Raw genomic sequence first — 26,055 nt, 5'->3', positions numbered from 1 at the left:
TTGGAGTGACATCTCCTACTATTTATCATTTCCCCCCATCTGATCTTAGTAGCAAGCATTAACATGCAGGAGAATGTCTTACATCAACTTCCCTGCGAGGTCACCAAAGCAACAGTGGCATTGTGTACTCGTCCAAACTCATTCTTTAGCCTGGGAAGGCTTTAGTATTTTATGCCAACAGAGTATCAGCTATTCCTGTTTCATTATCTGTCAGTTAATCATTTGAATGGACCTTATGGAATGCTGTCTAAATATAAACTTTTAAATTTAATCCACTCTGAAAATGCACTCCCATTAGCATTTAGCTTAGGATGGGTGATGTAAGGAAGGGTACAGTGAGGGTCAAGGGCAGGTTTCATTCTAAGAAATGTATGAATGTGTTATTATGTCAAGTGGCCAGATAATGTATGGACAGTTCCTTAAAAGCTGTTTCTGGCATGCAGTCTTCAAAGATTATTTTTAAGACAAGACGTTCATTTTTTTCAGGCTCTCTTTTGTGGCCCAGTTAGTTTTACCCTTGTCTTGTTTTTCTGTGATCACTGTTCTTTAACTTTTCATGGCTCTTTTCTTCCCTCCGCACTTTAGGACAATGATAATGAAGGTAATAGGCCTGCTCTCCCGGTGGGCTTCTCCTCGTCTGTGCGTGTTGCTCTCTTTCAAGTCAGTGGGAGCCCCTTTTTCACAGGCTGGGGAAGTGGACCCGAACATTTTGCAATTACTGAGTGTCTTTGTTCCTGGCGGCTGAGTGCCCAATGGCAGCCAGCCCTTTGATCACACCACAGCCCTGTGAAGTGGGCATCACTGGGCGCTTTTAGAGACGGAAAAACTGAGGCACCCAAAGATGAAAGAGATCTGGTCAAGTAAAGGGAGTGCTTCCTCTGGCACAAGGACATCCCTGTGACAGTTGCCCACATGCTGTGCCTGACTTTGAAGGGTCCTCTCCAGCTCTCCGTATCTTAGTGAAAGTGAACAGAGGACCCCTCCACCCAGGCAAAGAGCATGAGCCCCTGCCTCTGTAGTGGTCATTCTCAAGTATGGAACAGCTATTCAGTTTACTAAAGGTACTCCATCGTCAGGAAGAGTTATCATTTCCAAATAAGATAGGAATTTGTTCATTGAGAAGAGTGCAGAGAAATCAGGGGTGTGTGGGGCGCCAGCCTTAATATGTGAAGAGTTTTAGTGCAATCTGAAAAAGTGAGATACAGAGTTTTAAAACTTTCGAGTTCAATACTTGATCATAACACTTATTATCCAAACTCAGATACTTTTAGGAGTGAAAAGGGTGCTGTTAAAAAATGTTATGTATTTAAAAATTTTTATTGGAATGTAGTTGCTTTATAATATTGTGTTACTTTCTGCTGCACAGCAAAGTGAATCAGCCACACGTGTATCCCCTCTCTTTTGGATTTCCTTCCCATTTAGGTCACCATGACGCAGTGAGTAGAGTTCCCTGTGCTATACACACATACACGTACTCACACATAAGAATCCTAATGAGAGTGTGTATTGTAAGCTATTGTGCCAAGAATAATAAATACATTGAGTAAAGTTGCATTGAAAAATAATGAACTTAGAGATATAAAAGGAAATAAAAATTCCAACACAGTAGCCTTCCCTTATGTACCACAGAGTCAATACCAGTAGTTACATTAACTTCCAAGATTTTACTCAGTATACCTGGCTGTTGTTATATTCTTTCTAAATGCCTTGAAATGAACAGTTAATTCATATTTATACCTGGCTTATAGCACTTAAGTAAGAGATGGGGAATTATCTGATTATACCTTTGCAATTCTAATATTGTACTAGTACCGTCCAATGGGGCTTCCCTGGTAGCTCAGTGGATAAAGAATCCGTCTGCAATGCAGGAGATATAGGACACGCAGGTTTGAACCCTGGGTCAGGAAGATCTCCTGGAGGAGGACATGGCAACCCACTCCAGTATTCTTGCTTAGAGAATCCCATGGACAGAGGAGCCTGGTGGGCTACAGTCCATGGTGTTGCACAGAGTCGTACACAACTGAGCAACTAACACACACTGTCCAGTGCTGTAGGGCAATGAACTCTTCATCAGTAGAGGTATTCAAATGGGAAATCAATTCTACCTAGTTGGGAAGTGGAAGTAAATAACTTTTAAGAGGTTTTCTTCTCAATTAATGAGAATTGTCTTTGTTTCAGAGTGTTAAACCATTTTGTAAAAAATTACTTCTAACTGTAAATTCTTTGGTGCTGTCGTTTAGAAACCCCCATCTAGGCAGTTTGGTGAGAGGTAAAAATTCTGCAGTGAGAGGCTGCAGTGGTCAGGAAATGATAGATGACAAACAACAACAGCAGAAGTAGCTCAGGGAATTCTTAAGGTTATTCTGGGTTTTAGGCTCCCCCCAGCCTGGCAGATCAACATTCAGAAAACGAAGATCATGGCATCTGGTCCCATCAGTTCATGGCAAATAGATGGGGAAGCAGTGACAGACTTTATTTTGGGGGGCTCCAAAATCACTGCAGATGGTGACTGCAGCCATGAAATTAGAAGATACTTGCTCGTTGGAAGAAAAGATATGACCAACCTAGACAGCATATTAAAAAGCAGAGACATTACTTTGCCAACAAAGGCCTGTCTAGCCAAAGCTATGGTTTTTCCAGTGGTCATGTATGGATGTGAGAGTTGGACTATAAAGAAACCTGAGCGCTGAAGAATTGATGCTTTTGAACTGTGGTGTTGGAGGAGACTCTTGAGAGTCCCTTGGACTGCAAGGAGATCCAAGCAGTCCATCCTAAAGGAAATCAATCCTGAATATTAATTGGAAGGACTGATGCTGAAGCCGAAACTCCAATACTTTGGTCACCTGATGCGAAGAATTGACTCATTTGAAAAGACCCTGATGCTGGAAAAGATTGAAGGTGGAAGGAGAAGGGGATGACAGAGGATGAGATGGTTGGATGGCATCAGCAACTCGGTGGACATGAGTTTGAGTAAGCTCCGGGAGTTGGTGACGGACAGGGAAGCCTGGCATGCTTCAGTCCATGGGGTCACAAAGAGTTGGATACGACTGAGCGACTGAACTGAACTGATCCTGGCAGGGATAGCTCTGGAAACTCAAACTACTACAAAACCTGTTTTCTGTGTCCTAGTCTTTTGGGCTCTTCAAACAAGAGGAAGCAAAAGACAACCCAAGACATCATGAGAATGTACTGTGATCTTGTTACACTTCTCTGTTTCTAGCCACAGAGCCAAGAATTTGCTAAACTCTTTCCCAACTAGCTGTGTGGGAGGACTGATCCCAGAGCAGGGGCCAGTGGCTGTCAGAGGCCCATAGACATGCCCCACCTCAGGGGACACACCTTCTGTAGGAGAAGGGCTCATTGTCTGTAAGATGAACCAATCATAAGATATCTGCACCCCCCTCCCCACCCCGAATTGAATCAGAGGTGATTTTTGAAACAGCCACAGTTATTTTGTCTCCTGGCCAAGAACACAGCATTGAAAGCAGCAGACAATATGTCAGACTTCAAAGGAAAAATATATTGGTGTCTCGTTGGCCAGGATCCAACATTATGTTGGTAAATAATCAAATCCCGGTGTGGCATATTTCTCCCTGAACCTTGACTGAAAACTATGGAAGACTATTCTGTGAGCTGTGGAGCGGCAGTCACTCATTCCAAGGAAAAGGCCAGAAAGAATGACTTTGAAATGTGTTTATAATTAACCAAACAATCTAAATTCACAAGATGGTTAGAACAGCAGGCTGCTCACTGGTGCGAACTTCTGAAGTGAGGAGGCACTTGGGGAAGCCAAAATAGGCCTTTCTCAGGGTAATCTGAGACACCTTTAAGGGACATGTAGCTGGTCATGTGGAGACATGCTTTAAGACACATTTTATTTTATGTGTCTTTTGCATGTGTGTAATGATCTCAGCTTTCATTTCCTTTTTGAGTGTGGAAAGGTCAAATAACAGGGGCAAGGCGGGGAGAGACTTTTCAAAGTGCCATGTTGAAAATTCCTTTTGTTGTGTGTGGCACTGCCCAGGATTGTCCTGGCCCTGGTCCTGGTCCAGAAGGCACAGGCATGGTGTTGGAGATGCCCGTCCTGGGGTGGGGAGGGTGAGAGCATGGCAGCTGGAGGTTGGTGGGGATTTCTGTGTCTGGAGAAAGCAACTGCACCCTTGGTAGGAAGCAGTGGGTCAAGTAGTGTCTGATAAAGTAACCCTTGATTGGTCTGGAGATCACGTATCCATCAACCCCAACCACGTGGAACACTTGTAAGAACCAGAAAGTAAGCACACCCTCCCACCAAAAGTTGCAGGGTCCCTGAAGAACTCAGAATTCACAGACATCTTTGGAGTTAGGTGATGGGCTTCCCCAATAGCTCAGACGGTCAAGAATCTGCCTGCAATGCAGGAGACCTGGGTTCGATGCCTGGGTGGGGAAGATCCCCTGGAGCAGGGAATGGCAACCCACTCCAGTATTTGTGCCTGGAGAATCCCACAGACAGAGGAGCCTGGCAGGCTACAGTCCATGGGGTCACAAAGAGTCGGACACGACTGAGTGACTGAGCATGAGCCCTGTTATTTCTTTCAGTGGAGTTTTAAAAAATGCTTAATTTTTCATTCTTTATTATGAAAAATCTCAACCATGTGTAAAAGTAGACTAATATAGTGAAGCTTCAGTAACTCAGCTTCAGCAGTTGTCACTCAGGGATTATGTGCTTCATCTCTGTTCCTACTCACACTCTCTTCTCCATCCCAGGTTGTTTCACAGCAAATCTCAGGTATCATATCATTTCATCCCAGGAATAGTTAGGCACGTATCTCTTTCTAAGAGCAGATTTTAAGAAAACGTACCACAATGCCATTATCATACCTCAAAAAATAGTTCCATAATATCATCAAATATCCCATGAGTGCGTATTTCTACTCTTGTCTTATAAATGTTTTTTCAAACCATCCCTTTGAATCAAGATCCAAATAGAGTCCATATACTGCAATTGATTTAGTCTCTTTTGGTCTATAAATTCACCCTTCTATCTATTTTTCCTTATAATTTATTTGTTTAAAAAACTAGATCATTTATTCTGGTACTGTCTCCTTCAGCCTGGATTGCATGAACATGCTTGTAAAGCCTCTGTATTTTCTGCAAATTGGAAATTAGAAGACTGATCAGAATCCATAGGTGGGGTGTGTAAGCATCCAGGAGACATTGAATAACTGGTTCTCTCTCTTTTGGTGAAGTCAGCAGCCCCTAATGATCATTGTCTTAATCTGTTATTTTATTAGAAGCTGCAAGATGGTGGTATTTAAATTCTTGCATTCCCCTTTATTTATGGCCTACAATATTTCTAAAAAAAGAAACTTCCCTTTATCAACAATTTGGTTACCTTGACCTCCGGTTGATTAGGAAAGCAACTTCGTTTTTTTCCCTATGTTTACTGTTTTGCTCCATGTATCTGAATATGGATTAAATGTATATTCATGAGTCAGAAGCATGTATAAGTATAGTTGCTTAAGTCAAAAGTGATTTAACAAGTGATGGAAACCTCTTTAATTGGACTGAATGACCATTTTCACTTGGGCATTTAATCAACCTATTAAAACTTGTAACCATTTGGTCAAACATTTGAAAATATAATCACAGTAGACAGATTGCCTCAACAGATTTGGGTAAAACAAAGAAGCAGGCGCACAGTCAGGTGGCAGAAGCAAAGCTGGATCTGAGGGGCCACCATCTTCTCTCTAGTTCTCGCCCCAGATCTTGTGACCAGATGCTCCTGGGCATGTCCCAGTCCTGAACTTCCACAGCCCAGGGTGTAAAAGCAACTCCAGAGAGGGCCTAAGGGCTCGAGGCTGGCTGGCTTCTAGAGGTGACATGCTTTCAGAATATCAAAATGATGACAATGTATGAGGATCCAAGCAGTGACAAAGCCTTCCCAGGAATGCTGCCCACTGCAAAGACTAACAGCTGGGCTCTCTCACCTGGAGCTCTTTTTTATGTTTTTGGCTTAATATTGTGACTGTGTTAGAGGTAACAGGAGACATATTTATCAGGGTGCGTTTTCTCTGCTTTCCAGTTTTTACAGACAGAGTAGGTAAAACCGTCTGTGATTCTCACTGCCAAATATTTTGAAATTCAAGAAGGGAAGCTATTTACTGACTCATTTTTGGTCTCATTTTATTTTTATTATTTATTATTTAATATGTTTTTTTGGTAAGTTGTCTCAAATTCTTCTTTTGGAATAATGCTGTGTATAAGTAAAGTAAATAAAAGTAAAGTAATTCCTATGAATGAAATTTCTTATGCCCAATGCAACAGTTTTTGTTTGTTTGTTTGTTTTGTTTTTTTAAGGGCAAGGAAATATAGCACAGGGAGCTTAGCCAGTACTCTGTGATGACCTAGAAGGGTGGGACGGGAGGTGGGTGGGAGGGAGGTCCAAGAGGGTGTGTATGTATATATACATATGTATATATGTATCGGAGAAGGCAATGGCACCCCACTCCAGAACTCTTGCCTGGAAAATCCCATGGACAGAGGAGCCTGGAAGGCTGCAGTCCATGGGGTCGCTGAGGGTCGGACATGACTGAGCGACTTCACTTTCACTTTTCACTTTCATGCATTGGAGAAGGAAATGGCAACCCACTCCAGTGTTCTTGCCTGGAGAATCCCAGGGATGGGGAGCCTGGTGGGCTGCTGTCTATGGGGTCGCACAGCTGATTCATGTTGTCATACAGCAGTAACTAACACAATATTATTAAACCATCATGTGTGTGTGTTAGTCGTTCAGTCATGTCCAACTCTTTGTGACCCTATGGATTGTAGCCTGCTGGGCTCCCCTGTCCATGGAATTCTCCAGGCAAGAATACTGGAGTGGGTAACCATTCCCTTCTTCAGGGGATCTTCCCGACCCAGGAATCGAACCCAGGTTTTCTGCATTGCAGGCAGACTCTTTACCATCTGAGCCACTGAAGGGCATCCAGGTATGGCTCTGGGCAGAACCTGGAGGGAACACAGTTCTTGAAATAAGGGAAACAAACTTGGTAAGCACCACACTGAACCAGCCTTTTCCCTGAGGGCACTTCCAAAAGTTCACAGTTGCTTATTTAAAAGAGTAAGAGCAAGCAGGCGAATAGAAAGTGTCTCCCTTACTAGGCTGAAGGGGCAGAGTCTAAGGGCGGCTAGAGTACCGGTAAGTCACTGGGAAACATTCCATAAGGAAGGAGTAATAGAAAGAAACAAACAAAAGAGATTAATAGTTAAAGGAAAAAAGTCAATAGAAGCAGACCAAGAGGTGAGTCCGATGTTTAAATTAGCAGACGAGGATCAAAAATAGATATTATAAATACATGAAGCAATTTACAGGAAAAAGATGGACAGGGTGGGGTAATAGAGTAATATCAACAGAGAAATGTAAACTATAAAATAATGAAATAGAATTTCTAGGACTGAAAAACACAGCATCTGAAATTTAAAGAGCTATTACTGGATTATCTTCACAGGAGATTGGACTTTACATTAGAAGTGATCAGTAAACTTGAAGACAAGTCAATAGAAATTATCTACACAAAAGGACAGAGAGAAAAAATAATTTAAAAAAATGAAGAGAGCCTTGGTAATTATGAGACCATGTCAGTTGGTCTAATGTATGTGTAATTGGAGTGTCAGAAGGAGCCCAGAGAGAGATACTGGGGCAGAAATACATGTTTGAGGAAATAATAGCCATAAATTTGATGAAATATTATTGGGAGGTAGTCAAGATAAATGCCAAAACTGGAGAGTCAAACGCAAGGCTCAAATCAGGACCAAGGAATAAAGTTTTGCGTGGGCATAAAGACTTAGTGATGGAACAGCAACAACAGCAAAGATTAATAAACATGGATGCATATATAGTGGGGAGGATCTGTTTTTCTCAAAGGCCACCCGTTTCCCCATTTTCACTCTCTTAACTCCTTCTAGAAGGCGTTGTTCCCCCTTCTCTGGTTCCATGGTGATGTTGAGATGGACTCAGACTTGGGTTCAGATCCTAGCTCTCCTTCTCACTAGGAAATCATTGCAATCTGCATCCTGGAATCATCATTTATTAAATGAAAATAATGATAACTTTTTCACAGGGCAGGTCTCAATGGTATAGACTACGTGCATTTTATAGAGTCACAATGGCCATATCATCGTAGGCACTCAACAAATAATAATTTCTTTCTTCTGCTAAACTGAATCCTCATTGTGGTTAGCTGGCATCACTACCCACCCAGTTAGCCAGGTTAAGGAAATTGTGCTTTATCTTAAGGGCAACAAGAACCATAGAGATGCTTTTCACCAACTGTCCTCCCACCAACTGTACCATACCGTTCCTTCTTGACGAAGTGGAATGATCCAGGCTGACCTGAGCCTCCCTTTAATGTTTTTCTGTTTCTCAGGAAAGATAAGAAGACGGTCCGATTGTACTTCGTGGTTGCAGATTATCTGGGCGGCCTTTCAGGAAAATTCCTTTATCTGGAGTTTCTTTTCCGCCTCCACGTGTCCTACATTTTCTCTTAGGATTCAGCTAGAACTGAAGGCCTTCTGCTGTGTTAATCAGCACCCACTGGCAAATGTCATGTTCATTTGTTCACAGAAATTCCATCAATCTCTCACCCACTGTAGAAGGGAAAACAAATTTGCAAGTGCCTAGAGAAGGCATGGCCCATGAACAGACATATCTAGGAAATAGAGTAATACTAAAGGATGCTTCCTAGGAAAACTGAATACTATTTTTTTTTTCTTAAGGCTTTCTTTTCTTTGCCCCGGCGAGCTGTTGAACATATTTGTCAGGCCCTGATAAAATGGACTGCTCACTCTAACCTGGCTTGGTCTCCAGCCTTGTGTTCACCTTCACAGGAAGAGCGTGTTTCTCCTGAATCGGTGCAGCTGTCCATCTGTCATCGATTTTCCTCTAGTCCAGCTAGCAACCACTTGCTTTCCAGCAGCTGGGAGGACCATGATGCTTCCAATGAGCTGGTTTGTGAAGCCTATAGGCTTTCCAGTGCTGACATGGCCAGGGTCATCCTGTCCAGGGCACCACTGCCTCATCAGCCCATTCCTGGGGAGTGGTTGTGGCTCCACTGTCCTTGAAGGGGCCCAGACACACTGTGCACACTCTGAGGAAAGCACATGGTGAGCAGATTCAGAAATCTGTGTAGTGAGGAAAAGATGAAGATGCTTGTAATCAGCTTGCAAGAGGAGGTTCATGGAGTTACCAGAGCCTGCAGATGGCCAAAGGGTTGAAAAGTTGTCCTGAGGAAGAGGGGCTAAATTTGTCCTGTATGACCTCACAGGAGAGCATCAGAGCGAAGGAGGGAGCACTCTAGGGTTTTGGCTCAGTGGAGGAAAGAGCTTCCTAAATGTCGTTAGATCTACAGGGGTGGACTGGACTGCTTCAAGGTTAATGGCAGTTCAACTGTTTGCCATGATGCTGAGGAATGTGTTAATAATATTAATAGCAGGGTCTTGGGACTTCCCTGGTGGTCCAGTGGTTGAGACTTCGCTTTCCAATGCAGGGGTTGCAGGTTCTATCCCTGGTCAGGGACCTAAGAGCCCACATGTCCTGGGGCTAAAAAAAAACACAACATAAAACAGAAGCAGTATTGTAAAAGATTCAGTGAAGACTTTAAAAATAGTCTGCGTTAAAAAAAAATCTTAAAAAAAAATACCAGCAGGGCCTTTAAGCTACTTGAGAGATCAGGTCCCTTACAACCTTGGAATTCTCATTCTTGAATCCTCTTGGTGAATAAAGATCTACTGCTCTTCAGAGGCTATTCCCAGGGTAGAGGGTGAAACACAGCAACGTGTAGAAAGACCTGGGAGCTGCATTCATCATGGAACAGCAGCACAATGTGTCTATATGGACATGTTTTAAATGTGGGAAGAGACTGCAAAGAATACTTAATAAAACTAAAGCAGTATTAGGAATGACGTGGACAGAAGGTAATTAACTGTTACCAAACACTGATAATATCAATCAGATTCTGATTGCTGTATGGTTTCTTGTGTTAAAATTGTATAGTTTTCAAGTAAAAGTTGTGATACGTAAAGCATCTTACTGAATTATTTAATATGATGTGTGTGTGTGTGTGTGTGTGTGCGTTCAGTCTCTCAGTTGAGTCCAACTCTTTGTGACCTCAAGGACTGTAGCCAGCCAGGCTCCTCTGTCCATGGGATTCTCCAGGCAAGAATACTGGAGTGGGTTGCCATGCCCTCCTCCAGGGGATTGAGAAGTTAACAGGCAGGAAGGCCAGGGGTCTCCAAAGGGAGGAAATAGGCTGCAAGTGTCTCTTAAAATTCTTTGTTGCTATGATGACACCTGGTTCCACCTGAACTTAACCTTTCTCAAACCTTGAGCTAACCAATACATTTTTCTTACGGAAGTTTTTTTTTAAGCTGTGTTAATGAAACTATGTATTTGCTTTGGAATTTGCCTTTCTTCAAAATGGTTCCACCTAAGGCTAACTTTTGGCTGATAATAGCTCAACAAACCAGTATTCATATCAATTGTTTTATGGCCGGGGGATGACACACCTCATGCCTTCCTATCTCAAAAATGCATATTGTGGGAGAGGGGCCTGGTGAAACTCCCTCAGCCTTGAGGTGTCTCTCTTATCTGATTAATAACTTTTTAACAGACATAAAACAGCTTGCTAAAACTAGCAGGGGGCACTGTCCACCCCGCTTCTGATGTCTATGTCAGAAGTTTTCTCTGTCCCTTTTTATGCTTTAATAAAACTCTGCTATACGAAAGCTCATGAGTGATCAAGCCTGGTCCCTGGTCCCGAAGTTAAATCTTCTTTGAAGACCATTCACCGTAAGCTATCAGGCCCTTCCCAATCCAAGGATTGAACCTGTGGCTCCTGCATTGCAGGCAGATTCTTTTCCGCTGCACCATCTGGCAAGTCCCAAGATTCTTACATGTTACCTACTCATGATTTTAAAGAAGACAAAGAGCAAATTTGAAAGTGTCTGTGATGGAAATTGACTTGAAAGCAGTGGGTGGGGTGAGGGAGCGGGGCTGAGGTACGAGGACAATTGAAGAGGCAGCAGCTGATCGGGACTAGGATGGTGGGGGCAAAGGGGTGAGGGTGAGGGGCTGGACCCCAGGAAACTGCTGAGGCTGAGGCAAGTGAAAGGGAAGAATAGCAGAGACTCCCAGATTTCCTATGAAGGGTCTAGGAAAATGCCAGTAGCATTAAAACAGAGACATCGAAACGATGCTGGCTTGCTTGGTCAATTAAGTGTTAGATGTTTTGAATTCAGGATGTCAGGGGGCCTTCCAGGTGGAGATAACGCAGGAGGGAGTTGGAAATGCATCTTTCTAAAGCTTTCTTAGCTGGGTGGTCCGGGGTTAGACCTATGGGTTCAGAGCCATTTCCAAATAGATGATATGTGGTTTGAACCGTATAGAAAAAGCCTGCTTTAAAGGCATAAAAAGGCAAGTGTAAATGTGGACCTTACAGCAAGTTAAAAACAGGCAAAGTGACTTTGTGAGCTTGAGCTGTCAAACTGCAAAGGAGCTGAGGAAGATGGGGAGCCTGTGATCTCAGGAGTAGGAAGGCTGTGTCTCTCTTGCTGTCCTGTCTGACTTTCTGAGATCCCTCTCATGGAGGTAGCTCTGGAAATGACTGGGAACATGGCTGTGTTCTGAGTAATGTCTAACGGTAGGGCAAAGAGCTGGAAGAGAGGAAGCATTTGGATAAAATGTGAAAGAAATATGGATCACAACACATGTACTATTTTTTAAGAGACATAATTTCTGTGTGTTTACTTGGCTGCATCAGGTCTTAGTTACGGCACGCAGGATCTTTCGCTGCGGTGCTTGGACTCTCTACTTGTGGCCCTCAGGATCAGCAGTTGCAACGCGCAGGCTTACTTGCTGCACAGCACGTGGGATCTTCCCAGACCAGGGATTGAACCCGTGTCCCTGCATCGGCAGGTGGATTCTTTACCCCTGGGTCACCAGGGAAGTCCCAAAGATAAAATATTGTTTAAAGAGTCATTTTGTTATATTCTGTAAATGACACCTCTTATGCTCCAAGTATCCAAGGTTCACCTGTCTCAACAGATTTCAAAAGAACACAATAAAGACCATGTTCTCTAAGTGCAAAGCAAAAAATGAAGATACAGTGTAAGAAACAGGCCATATGTTTGAAAGCTAAATTTTATACCCTTAAGTAATCCTGCGTTAGAAGGAAGTAACTTGGAAATTATAAAATATCTAGAAAAGAGCGACGAGGAAAGTACCACATATTTAAGTATGTGGGATGTATCTAAAGCTTTAAAGTTGTTTATCAGAAAATAAGAACACTTGAAAATAAACAGCCTAAGTATTCATATCAAGAAACTAGGGAAGGAACAGACTAAAAGTAAACTGTATAACAAGATAATTGTAAAGAAAGAGCAGATGTAGAAAACTAAAAAAAAGGGGAGGAATCACTGAAAGCCAAATTTTGTTTTGTGATGAGAATGTCTAAAAACAGAAATAGAAATAGGACCACTTGAATAAACTCATGGCAGTGAAGCAATCAAAGTTTTTCCTAATGCCTCCCCTCTCCTCTCCAAAGACACAAGGTCTAGGGGGTTCAGAAAGGTTTATTATAACTCCAAGGACCAAATAAATTTTTCTAATGCAGCGTTAAATAGGAGAAAAAAGAAAAAAATGTTAACAATCCATTTTATGAGGCCAATATAACCTTGATTCTAATTGTGGACAAGGTCGTACAAGGAAATAAAATTATGACATATTTTCCTTACAAACATAAATGAAAACATTGAAGTAAAATATTCATAAAAGTATTTCTTTCATATTAAAAAGCATTATGAGTAGGTAAGGTTTATTGAAGGATGGTTCAGAAAAACTTATAAATGTGATATATTACTTTGAGAGATTAAAAGGTTTGGAATCTCTATGATCTTCTCAAAAGGATGCAAGCATTGTTAAAACTCAAAACTTATTCACGGCATAAAGCTCTTTACAACTCGGAATGGAAGGAAATGTTCCTAACCTGAAAAAGGATATTTGCCGAAAACCTGCAGCAAACCTCATCCTTATTGGAGCATTCTCACTAGCATTAGGATGAAACAAGGCTTTCTCCTGTCACCCCCATTATTCAGCCTTGTGTGGAAGGTCCTAGCCAATGCAATAGGATGAGATAAAAGAAGGACAATAATGATTGGACAGGGAGATACAAAATTGTCATTTGTATGAAGTATTATATAGAAAATCAAAGAGAACATGGAGTAAAACCATTAGAACTAGGAAGAGAATTCTTTAAGTTTTCTGAGTGTATGAAAAGCAAACTAAGATCAGCGGGTTTTATATATCCCAGCTCTAACCAATAAAAAGGTATAATAGAAAGTTTATAGCAGTGACACAAATCGTAAGATACACAGAACTGTATGTAATAAAAATATATAAGACCTTTATGGAGAAAACAATAAGATGGTATTGAAGGACAGCCAAGAAGACCTGAATAAATGGATAGCTGTATTATGTTCATCGACAGAAAGAGTCAAGAATAGCTTTTTTTAAATTTTCTTTTCTTTCTTTTTAAAGTTTTTCCTAATGCCTAAAAAGAAAGAAAAGAAAAGAAAAAAAGAAAATTTTGAAGACGTGTGAGATAAGAAGACTTGCTCTACCAAATTAGTATGCCTCATTAAAATTCAAGTGATTGCAACCCCTGATCTTTCCCTACAAACCATCCCCACCCACACTGTTCTCCACTCAAACCAATAATCTTAGAACCATCCTTGCCTCTCTGTTTCTCTCAAACCCTGCTGTCGGGAAATCCTTTTGGTTCTACAAGATGTATCCCACATCTGATCATGACACGTGACTGCTCTCTGGTGTAATCCACCATCATCTCTCACTTGGATCACAGCAGTGGTTTCCTCCCTGCTTCTCTGCTTGGTCCACTCCAGTCTGTTCTCAGCAGAGAACAGCCAGAGTGAACCTCGTGAAACATGAGTTATATAATTTCCCTCTCCTGCTCAAAACTTAGCCATGGTTATCCATTTCATTCAAAGTAAAGTCCAAAGTCCTTACAGTAGCCCCCAAGACCCTGTGTGATCCAGCTTACTGCTGTGTATCTCACTGCTTCTGCCAACTCCACCCATCATCCTGGCGTCTTTCCTGCCACTTCAGACATTGCAGGCATGTTCTTAGTGCCTTTGTGGTGATGCTTTTCTATTCCAAGAACATGGGAGAACATGTTCTTGGAATATGTCCAAGAACATATTCCTATGGCCCAGAAAACTGAATGGGTGACCTCTTCACTGCATTCAAGTCTTTGTTGCAGTTACTACCTCTTTGAGGTTCACCCCAAAACCTTATTTAACATTGCACCTTCTCCAGCATTCCTGATCCATCTGACCCTGTTCAACTTTTCTTTTTTTAAAAAAATAGCTCCTTACCTCTAACTTGCCATATCACATGCTTATTTATTATTTATACTGTATATTATCTGTCTTTTGCCACCAGAGTATAAGCACTGTAAAAGTTAGGCTCTTTGTTTTATTCATTCATGTACTCCAAGTGCCTAGAGTACTTCTTGACACCTGGTGGGCAATGAATAAATATTTGTTGAATACATGAACGAAGACCAGTGTGTTATTTGTACAGAGTCGGTCGTGTCCAACTCTGTGCAACCCCATAGACGGCAGCCCACCAGGCTCCTGTGTCCCTGGGATTCTCCAGGCGAGAATACTGGAGTGGGTTGCCGTTCCCTTCTCCAATGCATGAAAGTGAAAACTGAAAGTGAAGTTGCTCAGTCGTGTTCGACCCTCAGCGACCCCATGGACTGCCGCCTACCAGGCTCCTCCATCCATGGGATTTTCCAGGCAAGAGTAGTGGAGTGGGTTGCTCATGCCTTCTCCTAATAGACAAATGAGTGGAACATAATATATAGCCCAGAACAGGATCACTCAAAATGATATAGGATAGAGATGAGATTAGAGATAAATGAGGAAATAATAGATTATTTAATAAATAATAATTTATTTTGGATACTTGGTTATCCATATAGATGGATGCAGTTCCAAGAGGGAAGTGTATAGTGATGAGTGCCTACATTGAAGGAAAAGAGAGATCTCAAGTAAACAGCCTTACTTTACACCTTAAGGATTTAGAAAAAGAATACTCTAAGACCAAAGTTATCAGAAGGAAGGAAATAATAAAGATCAGAGCAGAAGTAAATGAAATCGAGAGTAGAAAGACAACAGAAAAAAATAATTGAAACAAAGGGTTGGTTTCTTGAAAGAGAAAAGAAAATTGACAAACCTTTAGCTAGACTAACCAAGAATAAAGGAGAGAGGGTTCAAATAAACAAAACTCTAAATGAAAGAGGAGACATTACAACTGATACCATAGGTATGGAGAAAAGGGAACCCTAGGGCACTGTTGGTGGGAATATAAATTGGTATAGCCATTATGGAAAGCAGTGTGGAAGTTCCTCAGAAATTAGAACTAGAACTACCATATAATCAACTAGTCCCACTTCTGAGTTATATATCTGAAGAAAACGAAATCACTGTCTTAAAGAGATATCTCTACTCCCATGTTCATTTCAGCATTATCCATGGTAGCCAACAGATGGAGACAACCTAAGTGGCTATCAACAGATTAATGGATAAAATGGTGTGTTGTTGCTGCTGGTGCTAAGTCACTTCAGTCGTGTCTGACTCTGTGTGACCCCACAGACGGCAGCCCACCAGGCTCCCCCGTCCCTGGGATTCTCCAGGCGTGTTATTGATGTGTGTGTAAATATATACACACACATAATGGAATAATTACTATAATAATAATGATAAAAACCATAAAAAGCCACTAAAAACAGGAATTCTGCCATTTGTGACAACACGCTAGAACTTTCAGGCATTATCCTAAATGAAATAAGTCGTACAGAGGAAGACAGATACTGTATCATTTCACTTACATTGGAATCTAAAGAAACCGCCACATTCATCGGAACACAGAGTAGAATGGTGGTTTCCAGAGTCTGTGTGTGGGGGATAAAAAATTCTAGTGATGAGTAAATTCTGGGGATCTAATATTCCCCATGGTGACTATAGCTAATAATACTATATAATTGAAAGTTGCTAAGAGAGTAAGTTTTACATATTCTCACTACAAAAAATTGGAATCGTGTGAGGTGATAAATGCGTTAACTAACCTTATTGCTTTAATTATTTCACAGTATGTTTGTGTGTCAAGTACGTGATGACATTCTTTACAGTAAACTTACATGTCATATGTCAATCATATACCAATAAAGCTGGAAAAACTTTTAAAAAGTTAAAAACATACCATAGTACCACCCATAGTTTTGCCAAAGGATGAAATCTGAGTGTGGATCACACCTCTGGATCCAGCAGCAAATTTGCAGGAAATATTAAGGATAGAGGAACAGGTTGACTTGCACCAGGAGAATGCAATTGGCAAAATCTACACTGTGGGAAATTCTGCAGGTCAAGTGGCTTGAGTTTTCTTCAGTGGATAAAGGATTAGAATGGACTGGGAGCCTGTCCACTGAAAGAATTTTAAAGACATAATCAGATTTTTTAAATGAGTAGGACCAAACTGTAGTATCAGGATGGATACCTAGAATGATAAAATGATAAAAGAAGCATCAATAAGTAAACACTATAAAATTCAGACAGTGGTTAGCCTTGGGGGAAGAAAGAGAGTTGTGATTGGGGTGTGATGTAAGGAAGGTTTCCTGGGGTGGATGGCAAATTCTAAATTTTGAGCTGGGTGGTGGTTACTAGACTGTTCGAGTATAATAACACACTGAGTTGTGCATATGTTGCATGTGGGTTTTCTGTATCTGGTTTATTTATAATAAAAGGTTAAAATATAAAATATTTTAAATAAAACATATTTTAGATGATATTCGTGTTGCTTACTAGACCCATAAATTCTGAGACATTCTGCCATAAATAAACCTCTCTTTGTTTAAACACATACATACTCAAAGGCAAATAAAAGAATGCTTAGGTTATACTGGAAGCCACTAGATAAAACATCTGATTGCTTCAAGGAGTTTTATTCTTACAGCCACCCCCATCCTAAGTTAAATACCTTTACAGAAATATCAACCTTGGTTATATACCCTGGGACATTATTTCAGCCACGCCCCTCTTGGAGACCTTTTCCCAGATGGAGCTAGTTCATTCTCCTTGCTATCAGAGTTCTTTTCTTGATCCCCAGTAAACGAAAAGGGGGGTGGGTAAATATTTCTCTACCTTCAGTAGATTTTTGTTTGGTCGTTTTAAGTTTTATGAATCTATATCATGAGGATGTAGTGAAGACATAGGAGATTTAGACTCTGGGGGCATAGACAGTAGGACTGTAGACGACGATCAGGGTAAGCTGGCTGCTAAAACAACCTGTTATAGACCCTGTGTGGGCTTCCCTGGTGGCTCAGTGGTAAAGAATCCGCCCACAGTGTGGGAGACATGGGTTCGATCCCTGTTCCGGGAAGATTTCCTGGAGAAGGGAATGGCAACCCACTCCAGTATTCTTGCCTGGAGAACCCCATGGAGCCTGGAGGGCTACAGTCCGTGGGGTCACCAAAGAGCTGGACACGACCTAGCGACTAGACACCAGCACCATACCGTGTGTGGAGAATACTGAAGGCGTGCAGTACTCTTTCGTACCATCACGCTTAGTCACTGTGAGACACAGAAATATTTTCTTCAGCAACTCCTACAGACTACGAAACTTCGGAGGCTCAGGTGCCTTCAGCTTGCACACTGCCCATCTCCTGGATGGCTCTGTGGCCTTTTCTGTGCAGTGGTACTGCCCAGCTCCTTTTTCACCCGTCTTTCTCCAGAGATTCCCTGTCGTCATTCCCGTGACCGATCATTTTATGTGTCAACTTGACCTGGCTCTGGGATGCCCAGAAAACCTGTGAAGCGTCATTTCTGGATGTGTCCATGAGAGTTTCTGCAAGAGCTTAGCATTTGAGTCAGTACATGGAATAGATCAACCTCACCAGCGTGAGTGGGCATCATCCAGTCCATTGAGGGGCTGCATAGAACAAAGCAGGAGACGGAGGGTGAATTCACTCTGTCTGAGCTGGGACACCCATCTCCTCCTGCCCTCAAACATCAGTGCTCTGGTTATCAGCCTTCAAACTTAGACTGGGATTCACATCATTGGATTCCCTGACTCTCAGACTTTCAGGTTTGGACTAAGATTATGCCTTTCCTGGGCCTCCAGCTTGCAGACTGTAGCTCATGGGACGTCCTTGCCTCCATAACTTAGGATCAAATTCCTCATAATGAATCTCTCTATATAGATCTGTTTAAATCCTGTTGGTTCTGTTTCTTCAGAAAACTCTGACTAATATAGTCCCCTCATCTCAGAAATGCAATGAAATAAAATTAATAGTGAATTCTTGTTCCAGAGACTTGAGGATGGTCAGTTTTTAGGAATACTCAGTAAATACCTAGTCATATTCACTCCTGCATTGTAGGCAGATTCTTTACCATCTGAACCACCAAGGAAGCCCAGTTACATTCACTAGTAGCAAACAATTCACTTGTAAACAGAAAAAAATGATATTTAGTGGCATGTAACTCGAACAATGCAGATGCTTATTTTTTCTTTGAATTGTTTGCTTTCCTTTTTAAAAGGTATGTATTTTTGTTTTTAAAGTAATGTGAACCTATTATATAAGAACTTGAAAAAAAATTGTGTATTCTCACCACTGTAATATAATCATGATTATGATTTTATGTATTTCTTTCTAGTCTATTTTGGTATGAATATTTTTTCATAGTTATAATAAGAACACGCCTATAATTGTCTTATTCCCTTTTAAATTTAGCTTTGGGTTAATTATGATGCAGTTATATACATATTTCCATATTGCATTGTTACCACAACAGTAACTTTTTACTGCATTAAATTTCATCATTTGGCTCTATCATATTTTTTAACTTAGCCTATTTTCGGTTAGTATGTTTCCCATCACATTTGAGCAAGTGTATTTTTGTATAATGTATAACATCATGCACATTTGGTTTTGGTTGTTGTTGCTCTGAATTCTTAAAGTAGAATATTAACAAGTGTCAAGAATTTCACTAAACTTCTAATTTTTCTTTTAGCTCTGTCATCAAATCTAACAGATCTAGTGATTGTTAAAGCAGGAGGCATATATTAATTTGATAACTGTTGTTCTACCCAATATTTTAATTATATATGACTTAATAAAGCCAGGTAAACTTGAGTAAGGCAGTAATCTTGTTTACGTCTAGAAATTGACCACAGAATAGTTGTGGAAGTTTAGAAATTCATGGTAGAAAAAGGAAGGTTCTTTATCTGGAGACAAGGAAATGTAATACAACATTTTAGATGAGTGTAAGTATGTGCATTCTTGGGAGGTAGGTCTTAGTTTTCATCATATATTCAAAGGAATCTAATACCTAACCACTGGTGTGAGCACATGTGTGCTAATTGAATGGAAAACAACTTTTGTGCCTTTATTTGTTACTCTCTTTCCCTGCCTTCCTCTGTCTCTTTCTTTCTTTATCATATTCAGTAATTGAACTCAGAAAAATGTTCTTTTTGGTGAGCAGTGATTTATCACATGAAAATTTCTAATGAATTAAAAAAAATTTCAAACTGAACACATGTGTGAAATTGTTAATCAAATACTGTGTCAATCTGTTTTGATCTGGGGGATGTTTTCCCATTTAAATCAGTAATTTAGTGTTACCTTCCTTTGTTAGAATTTTTAAAGAAAGCCTGACCAGGATACTGATCATTAAATAAATTTCTACTGTTCCTACAACTTATTATGTTTTGACAAGTCCATAATGAATGGAGTGTGGAAATCATTCATCAAATCCAGTTATCCTTTTGCTATATTATTTCAAAAGGTATAACTTTACAAACTATTAAAATTTGAGGTTTTTTTAAAAGTTTTTACACAACTAAAGCAAAGAGGATGAGATGATTAGAAAGCATCACTGACTCAATGGACATGAATTTGAACAGACCTGGGGAGATAGTGGAGGACAGAGGAGCCCGGCATGCTGCAGTGCATGGGGTCAAAAAGAGTGAGACATAATGACTGAACAACACTAACAAAAGCAAAGAGACATTCTGTGAAAACAACCTTAAATTAAATTCTTTATAGACGTTAAAAACTCTACTTCTTTAAAAGATAAAATCTTACTCATGTTTGATTACCAGATAACAAGAAGAACGTTTTCCTAGTGTGACAGAACTCCTGATATGCAATGACTGCCTTGTTTTTAATAAAGGACTAACCAGTATCATGTTTTTCTTAGGAATGGGCTGTTTCTGGGGAGCTGAAAGGAAATTCTGGACCCTGAAAGGTGTATATTCAACTCAAGTTGGTTTTGCAGGAGGCTATACTCCCAATCCTACTTATAAAGAAGTCTGCTCAGGTAGGAAGACTTTCCGGACTTGTCCCTGCTGGCAGGTGACAGGATCTTCAAAATGGAAATATATTTGGCAAAACTAATACAATTATGTAAAGTTTAAAAATAAAATTTTTAAAAAAAGATAAAAAAAACAAAAAACAAAATGGAAATAAATTTTTTGTGTGTTTTTTTCAGTTTTCTCTTGCCCATTTCTATAAATATAGTTGCTGACCTTTCACTTTTTATATTCAGAAAACAATAGACTTCCTACAGAACGTGCCATGTAGCTTTTCTTGCAGAAGAATCACCCTGAAACGTAATCTCTAAAATGATCATTTGTTACCTTATGATTCTGTGGGTCAGCAATTTAGACTACGTTCAGCTGGATGGTTCTTCTGCTGATTTCATCTGGGTTCATTCATGGGACTGCAGTCGACTGTTGGGTTCCCTGGGTGCTGATTGGTCATCAGTGGCTTCATCATATATTGGGCAATTTCTGCTGCCATCACCTCTTCTTGCCTAGGGTAATGAGGATGATGAGTATATCTTCAGCACCCTGGCCTGGGTAAATTCACGCGATAGTGGATGCAGAGTAAGAGAGAACAAGCGCCATTCTGCTAGTACTTTTCAAGTTTCTGTATCACATTTACTATGGTCCCATTGACCACAGCAGGTCACATGGTCTAGCCTGGAGTCTGTGTGTTTACAGGGTGATGTGAAGAAATTGGGACCGTTACCGCATCATTCTATCACCTGGGACAAGAATGTCATCTACCAGACTTCTTTCTTGAGGGAAAAACATGAAAAATCAGGCTATACTGAGGGAAAGGCAAACTGTGGCTTGGAGGCTAAATTCTGCCTGCTGTCTGTTTATATAAGTAAAATCTTTTTGAAACACAGTCGTTTGCTCTTTGTTTATGTTATCTGTGAATGTTTTCATGCCACAGTCTCAGAGTTGAGTGGATGCCTCTGAGACTGTATGTCCTCTGAAACCTAAAATGTTTATGATCTGGACCTTTACAGAAAAATATTTGCTGACCTGGATAGGCAGATGCTTCCATGACATCCTCTATCTCAATTACCAAATCGTCTTTCTGGAATTTGTTTTGTTTTATTGTTTCTGGCCTTTGAAGATTTTTTGTCTTTCTGCCAGCTCCAGGAGCATTTAAAACGTATTATTTTTCTATTTTAAAACTTTATTTTTCATTTTTAAAATAAAAGTAGTATATATTTAAGATGTAAAATGTGATACTTTGGTATACGTAGTGAAGTTATTCTAATAATCAAGCTAATTAACATACCCATCTCCTCACAAACTTTTTTTAATGTGTGATGAAAGCACCTTTGATCTATTCTCTTAGACGATTCCAAGTATATAACACTGTATTAAGTACAGTCACCACACTGTACATTGCATCTCTAGAACTAATTTGTTTTACATGAAGGAAAGTTTGTACGCTTTGACCAACATCTCCCCATTTCCCTGGTAACCACCATTCTACTCTGCTTCTGTGAGTTCAGTTTTTTTTAGATTCCACTTCTGAGTGAAATCGTATAGTATTTTTTTCTGTGTCTAGCTTATTTTGCTTAGCATAATGTCCTGCAGGTTCATCCATGTTATTGCACATGGCAGGATTTCCTTCATTTTTAGGCTGAATTATGTTCCATTGTGTATGTGGCATGTCTTCTTTTTCCCTTCACTGACAAATACTTAAGATTGTTTCCATACCTTGTCCATTTCAAATAATGCTGCAGTGAGCATGGGAACCCAGATGTCTCTTTAAGACGTGGATTTCTCTATCTTTGTATATATACCAAGAAGAGAGGTCATTGAATCATATAATAGTTCTGTTTTGAATTTTTTGAGGCACATCTATACTGTGAAACACATTTTTTAAAAGAATATTTTATTTACTATCTTAAACAGTTCTTAATAGAGAGAGTTTATCTAGCATATAGTCCATCACATTGACAGAAGTAGGATTTTTAAAAATATGTAAATAGTTTTATTGTTTAAAAATAAAGGTTCACATTGGTGTTATCTGTGGAGGGCCCTCTCAGCTCTTTAAGGGCACTGAGGATGAGTCAGGGAGGAACTGGAGTGTAGGAATTTGTTCAATAATGAGCATGTTGATGTGTTTGCTACAATATGAATTCTGGTTTTGATGTGAGATTTGAACTGTGCAACTATGAAATTATCATAAAAATATTCCTATTCTTATTTTTCTTCCTTCTGGAGAAGAAGTGAAATATTCTGATTGATGTTGAGAATATAGTATATCAGACAAATTTGTTAATGGTTAATCTTCTTTTTCCCTTTGCTTCTGTTTCAAAATGAAACAGCTTATGCAGAACTATAAATAGAGAGATTCAGATGAACCCTGGAGATTGCCCAGGTGTATCCTCTTAAGTCTTAGGAATGGAAATGAATATATTCCTTCCTATAATTGCAGACACAACTTAATAGCTTAAGAGAAAAGGTTGCTAAGATAACATCCAGATATCTTCTGCTTATATTGTTACTCTCTACCAGCAAAATGTTAATCATCAGTTAGAATATTGTGGTTGCTGTTTGCTCAGACTCTCTCCAATTAAGTTCTTCACCATAAGAAGAACAACATGATAATTGCCCTTTGTTGAGTTCCTACTGTGTGCCAGACACCATTAAGTAGCTTGTGCTCAGTCATATCCAACTCCTTGTGACCCCATGGACTGTACCCCTCTAGGGTCCTCTGTCCATGGGATTTCCCAGGCAAGAATCCTGGAGTGGGCTGCCATTTCCTTCTCCAGGGGTCTTCCCGACCCAGGATTGAACCCGTATCTCCTGAGTCTCCTGCATGGCAGGCAGGTTCTTTACCCTTGAGCTACTGGCCAAACATTGTACAAGAGCTTTTTTCATCTTTGCTTTTTTTTCCATCCAGTCTTTCAAACAGCCCCATGAAGGGTCTCAGTTTCTGTTTTTCACGAAGGGAGTGTTGAGGCTCAGAGAAAATAAGTGACTTAGCCAGGGTCATAACTCCCAACCTTTAGGTCTCAGCTCAAAACTGATGCCATTGACCATGGTGTAAGTCACCCAGCTGTCATCATGGCCCAGCCATTTCCCATTCACCTATTCATGCTTCCCTTCTTCCCACGTTTTCTTTCATGTATACTTTTGAACCTTTTGGTATGCTTTTTCATGATTACTGTAAGGAAAATAGCAAGCAGTCTTCTGGGTCTTGGTGATGTTTGCAAGGAAAAAGGAAAAAAATCCCTTTTAAGATATAGTTCATGCCGACATCTGGCATGTTACAGAGGCCTGTAGCAATGGTGAAATACAGAAATCACGGAGGTTGGTAAAGAACTCTCTATTTGATGTGAACACTACCTGCTAAGTTAGTGGTGGCATTCGGAAGCATGGTTGTCATAGAAACTTGCTCCTGATTGGGCAAAGATAGTTATAGGGTTTTTTCCAGACACAGAGGGAGAGATGATTTCTTTCCCCAGGCTTTTTGTTGTTGTTGTTGCTGTTGTTGTTGTTCTGATCATGAAAGAGAAAAACAAAAATGCATAGAGAGGCTGTGATGGAAAGGTCCGTCTGGCCCAGAAGTGATGGAGCCTTCAGATTTGTGGGAATAGCAGGGAAGGAGAACAAGCAAGGTCCCCAGCTAGCATAATTATGGTAACCAGCTAATTAAAGGTTTTTGACCAAGGAGAGGGATGGGGGAAACAGAGAACAAGCTGTAGTGGTTGGGCCTCCCTACTGGGGCCTAGGGTGCTCAAAGCCTTGTTGAACAAGTCAGCCCTGGGTGGGTCTGCCTTGCAGGAGAGAAAACCCCAGGCTCTGATAAGATGTATAATCATTGCTGAGGTTTCATGTGAGAGAAATACTAGTCTGTGCTTTGGTATTTGCATTTATTTCAAATTGCTTACTCTTGTGTTTGCAGTTAGGCTTGGAAGACATTGGTCACAACCAGGAGTCTTTTTAAAGATATTCCTTCCTTCCTTCCTCCCTCTCTTTCTTCTTTCCTTCCAGAAAAGAAGCCTAAGGACCTGGATTGTTTGCCAACCTCCTTCCCTCACAGAGAAGGACACCTGAGTCTGAGTTGCCATTGGATTTCTTGGGGCAGGTTCCAGAATTACAGGGCTCACACTCAGGAAGGGGTTCTCAAAACCCATGAAATTAGCTCTTATTCCCTTCTGCCATGAACGATCACCTTGGAGGTGCTTCCAGCAGTGAGAGCTTGTGTCCGAGCTTCCACGAGTATTGTCTTGATGAACAGATCAGTGATCACAAACCATGGAACCAGAACCACTTTATGAAGTTGGTCATGCCCACTTGCTAGTGGGTATGCATGTGAGTGTGAAAGCAAGTATGTACCCAGACAGGCTGTCTATTAATGTCTGACCAGTGGATTTCTATGTGGTTATTGATGGGCCAGCAATTCAGAAACCTGAACTGGAGTTGTGCCTCGGCATGTGGAAAAGACCTGTGCCTTCTAGTAAGAGCCAGGAGAGGAGGCGGCCCCCATGAGGCCATTCATTAATGATTCCCCAGCGGGTCTGTTACGTGTTGGGTGATGTGTGTGCATCTAAAGCCTGACACACGTAGAAGATCCTTGGGGAAAACAGTTCCTTGGGCGTTTGCAAAGTTGCCTTTTAGGAATGAAATAAACCTGTAACGCATCAGAGCTGAGATAGGCAGTCTCTTAGAAGAGAGCTCGGCTTCTGGCTCTTCAGGACCTCCGAGTAACCTGGAAAAGGGGAGGTCCTGCTGCCTCCCACCCCACATAGGTTGCTCCGTAAGGTTTGGCTGAAGGAAATGGCAACCCACTCCAGTGTTCTTGCCTGGAGAATCCCAGGGACGGGGGAGCCTGGTGGGCTGCCGTCTATGGGGTCGCACAGAGTCGGACACGACTGAAGCAACTTAACAGCAGCAGGTTCCCAGAGCCTGAGGCCATGACACTTTTAAGTTCTATCACTAACTGCACTTGATCTGATCAGCACTCTGTAGAAACTTCTCATCTTTTGTCCTCCTAGGGAGGTTATTTACAGGAAGAAAGAGCAAGGAGACAAGGCCAGCCAGATAGTTCTAACGCTCATTTCCAATTCAGTAAGATGCTATCCTGAGACGTATGTGTCAGTCGGTTGTGAGTTTAGTCTACACAGGTCATTCTCTCTGTGTTGGATTAACCTTGTTAAATTCAGTGTAGAAATGGAATTTGGCCTTCGAAGCTGAGAGTCGGGAGCCTGGTCACCATGATTTTCCAAAGGCTGTGGTCTTTGCATTTCCTTACAGATCCCCTGTCCCTCACACGTGTCCATCATTTCATTTCAACCTGATTTAAGAGTGACCACCCTCCTGTAATAGGCACTTAAACTTCCCTTTCTCAGATTCATCAGTTGGCGCTGGAGCTCAGAGACTGAGAAACTTGCATCTGCCAGGTGGTTTTTTTTTTAATCTGTATTTATTTGTTTTATTTGTCTTTATTTGGCTGCACGAGGTCTTAGTTGTGCCCCTCAGGATCTTTAGTTGTGGCATGTGGGAGTTCAGTTCCCTGACTAGGGATCGAACCCTGCTCCCCAGAATTGGAAGTGTAGAGTCTTAGCCACTGTACACCAAGGAAGTCCTTGCTGGGTATTTTAAGCCTGAATTCTGAGTCCTCTGCG

The 26,055-nt window shown here is 40.9% G+C and overlaps 1 protein-coding gene across 4 annotated transcripts in view; it reads left to right on the top strand.

The window, feature by feature from the left end:
• The window catches only part of MSRA (methionine sulfoxide reductase A), a 383,805-nt gene that overhangs the window by 162,789 nt on the left and 194,961 nt on the right, over positions 1 to 26,055 (top strand). For 3 of the 4 annotated variants that reach the window (XM_024995440.1, NM_174114.2, XM_005209837.4), the window contains 1 exon segment: positions 20,311 to 20,430. The exons of the other annotated variant lie outside the window; for it this stretch is intronic. In XM_024995440.1, coding sequence (XP_024851208.1) covers positions 20,311 to 20,430 — 120 coding nt within the window. 4 annotated transcript variants of the gene reach the window in all.

Source organism: Bos taurus, chromosome 8 (genome assembly GCF_002263795.3).
Source record: "Bos taurus isolate L1 Dominette 01449 registration number 42190680 breed Hereford chromosome 8, ARS-UCD2.0, whole genome shotgun sequence".
In the NCBI taxonomy this organism is placed as follows: domain Eukaryota; kingdom Metazoa; phylum Chordata; class Mammalia; order Artiodactyla; family Bovidae; genus Bos; species Bos taurus.
This window is presented reverse-complemented; position numbering and strand designations above follow the sequence as displayed.